The sequence below is a fragment of the Anopheles stephensi genome, chromosome 2 (genome assembly GCF_013141755.1).
Source record: "Anopheles stephensi strain Indian chromosome 2, UCI_ANSTEP_V1.0, whole genome shotgun sequence".
In the NCBI taxonomy this organism is placed as follows: domain Eukaryota; kingdom Metazoa; phylum Arthropoda; class Insecta; order Diptera; family Culicidae; genus Anopheles; species Anopheles stephensi.
Genome location: NC_050202.1, coordinates 80,216,725 through 80,220,028, shown reverse-complemented (window position 1 = coordinate 80,220,028; position 3,304 = coordinate 80,216,725). Strand labels below are relative to the sequence as shown.

The following is a 3,304-nucleotide window of genomic DNA, read 5'->3' as shown; positions in this document are numbered from 1 at the left end:
GAACAGCGTACCGCGGACACCGGGCAGACCTCGAAAGACGCGTTTTATGGATGTCCAATTTTATGAGTTCATTTGCTTCCGCACACACACACACACATAGGCAGCACATCCAGCGATCACGGTCACGGCGCATGGGGGTCGCCGGGGTACCGAAATAATCGATGCGATGCGCTGGAAACGGGTTGGCCGAAAACTAAATGCGGCTAGCGGTGACCCTGTGGCCGAGGACGAACACGACCCGCTGCCCGGCAACTAAATGGGTCAGTGTCGATGCCGATGTGCCCGGCCAATGTCCTTCCGGTTGGTGGTGGGATTGATGTGAGGCTTCCCTTCCTTGCATACCTGCACGTGACGCAGGCCGGTAAGTACGCATGCAAAACGACCACAGCTGACGTTCGCACGCGGTAATTGCTTTTCGGTTGACACCGTGACACCTTCACACCTTCCCTTCGGTTTTCGGGGCGGGTGGGGATGGGCTGGCGATGCCACTCGGGGCGTAGCGTGCGAATCGGTTTAGTGGGCACCACAAAACATTCCCCGGCAACATATAAAAGCCGCCCGCACGGCGCTTAATCGATATCAGTTTCGGTTATCTCATCAATCAATTAATTTCCTGCTCCCTCAAGCGTGTTTGCACCCTTTCGCAAGAAAACATCATCACTTAGCAGCAGCATGATTCGTACCGTTGTCCTGTGCGCGCTGGTAGCTTTGGTGGCCGCCGAACCACCGTTGCGTTTCCGACCGCGAGCCGCCTTCGGCGTGCAGCGTCCGAACACTCGTTTCGCACGGCTTGAGGAAGCACCTCCGGCACCGCAGGAACCAGCTGGATACAATTATCCTAAGCCGATGTCTTCAGGTTATCACTATCCCAAGCCGGACCAGGCGTTCCCACTGCCCGGGGAGGAGATGCCGCCTTCCTTCACCACCGAACCAGCACCAGCCGCCGAAACAACGACCCAAGCACAGGAAGAACAGCCCACGACTACGGAATCCAGCGATGCAGTGACGACCACCGCTGCCTACGAAGATTACGAGGACTCTACTGCAGCGTTGGAACCAGCGGCCGATTCCGACACTAGTGCGAAACTGCGCCGTCGACAGCAGCTCAGTGCACGGCGTCCAGCTCCGCTAACACTCATCAACCGTCAAAGTCAACGTCTGGAGGACCTTCCGGCCGTGTATGTGAACGAGCAGCAGGAACAGCAGCTGGTGCGTCCAGTCTATCTCATCAATCTTCCCGAATCGACCCTTCAGCAGCTGGTTTTGCTTAACAACGCGCAGCTAGCCGGCCTGCAGCTTGCTCCCCAGCCCACCGTCTACCTGTCCGAGCTGGATTACATCTACAAGAAGAAGTAGAACCTCCGACGATCCAGCCTCCCAGATACCGGTTTCCCCGTCTTCTAATCCTATGCCCGTTTTCCACACGCTAGAATTAGTAACGATGCACCCGCGTGGGACCAAAGAGACGACCTTTACGGAACGCTACTGTTTCGCGTGATATCCGTGCAATACATCTTGTACCATAATAAAACTTGTTACCTTTCGTCATTGAATTGATTGTTGCATTCCTATACTCTCTTGGTGTCAGTATCAACGACAATAGACACATCACCATTTGATCCTATTTTTAGTATCAATTCCAAGAACGCATCGCTCCGGGTATTTCTTCAACACGATTTTCCAATATTTCTACAAAACAGATTCCTTCCGCGGGTAACACTATCTTCCCTCCAACACTCAACGCTCTATTTCGGTGGCTATTGAATTTGTTGCAGAAAATCACTCATCCATACCCGTCAAAAGGACACTTCTTAGCAAGCATCAGTCTACTCGATAGCAAAAGCACTCACAACGCTCTGTCACGATATTCTGTCAACTCACCTAGCTAATTGAAAATTGATGGTTCACCTAGGAGCGTGCAACTTGAAAGTCATGTCGTCCGTTGATCGCAATGTCCGCGATCCGAAACTGTTGGACGTATCGACGGAACATATTCCGACTCAACCTGGCAGGGGGGAAATGATTGGAACCTTTTGTGGAGGGTTGTTTGAAAATCAATCGGAAGACTCCCGCTTTTCTCGGAAAGCAACCGTGAAATCTTGTCCATTTAACACCCAGGAACCAGCACGTGGGGAAGGTTTTAACAACTAAACAGGACCGAATGGTCCCCGTGACGGTGTGAAAACTGTTTATCGAAGGTTCCCCACTGTTTATCTGTTGCAGAGTTATAAGGAGCAGTACCTTGCTTGGTTCTAGATCTTATAATCCGGCCCATCGGAAGGAAAGTTCGATCCAAACACTCTTTGTTACTTTTTCAACATGTCCTTTTCTTTTTTATATTTGTCCGGTAGAACATCGACATCTAGCGCAATACCCTTGTTTGTCTTTCATTTTTAGAGAGCGGTATTAAAAGCTCCGAGTGCTGCTTCGTTCGGCACTTTATTGCCGTGGGTAAGAAGCTAGATAAAAATCTAATCCGTTCATGGATTTCGTAAATAAATACGAACGTGGGAAGAAGAAAGTATTTTCTGTGAAGCAATTTGCAATACCGTATATTGTGTGTTAAATTGACGCTGCTCCTGCACACAGTCAGCAGGAAAATTTTCATCAACGTGCAAAATATTCCGAATTCGTCTCGCAATGCCTTTCTAAATCTGATAAAACCACAACTGTATCTTTCGATGCGACACATGTGCTCCTTAGGGGATCAAAAGATACATGGCCACTCGAGATGACTTAGCCTGCAGCTAAACAGTCCATTAGGTTAGAAAGGATTTCTCGACGGGAAAAATTGAACCTCGCACTACTCTAACTGCTTCCAGCAACGATTCCCGGATGGAGCCGGGTGCGAGCCACTCGAGGCATCCTGTGTTCCTTTGTCCTGTGGTGCTCTTTTCTGTGTACCAAACTAATGTCGAGTGTCCACGGTGATTTGTAACTACTGCTGGTGCTCTCGGGCAGTTGTTGGACTATTGCAGCAGTCGCATTGTTGCATTATAATTCCATTAGCCTTTCGCAGCATCCTTCACGCTATTCCAAATCCTGCCATCAAATTACATCAAACCTAATCCCGACGAATGTGTTTCCGTACCTAATGGGACACGGAACCGCAAAAGCATTCCCACAAAAACTGATCATAAACCTTCAACCGTTACTGTGTTACCCTTAATTCATACACCACTTCTTCATGCCAAGCCAGCACCATCGAGACACTGAATGCAATAAGTATAACATTATGATGCCTTCGCTTGTACTCCGCACAATATTGCACCGGACCGGAAGGAATCGAAGTTACAGCATTCGC

At 49.5% G+C, this 3,304-nt stretch overlaps 1 protein-coding gene across 1 annotated transcript; it reads left to right on the top strand.

Moving 5' to 3' along the window:
• Positions 1 to 594: 594 nt before the first annotated feature.
• LOC118505500 lies at positions 595 to 1,555 on the top strand. The gene has a single exon (XM_036041361.1). It carries the CDS (start codon positions 673 to 675, stop codon positions 1,354 to 1,356), a length of 684 nt encoding a protein of 227 aa, XP_035897254.1. The 5' UTR covers positions 595 to 672; the 3' UTR covers positions 1,357 to 1,555.
• Positions 1,556 to 3,304: the final 1,749 nt, after the last annotated feature.

Bases quoted from the DNA above. Each gene is read 5' to 3' on its own strand.
- LOC118505500 (XM_036041361.1), top strand. From the start codon at position 673: ATGATTCGTACCGTTGTCCTGTGCGCGCTGGTAGCTTTGGTGGCCGCC.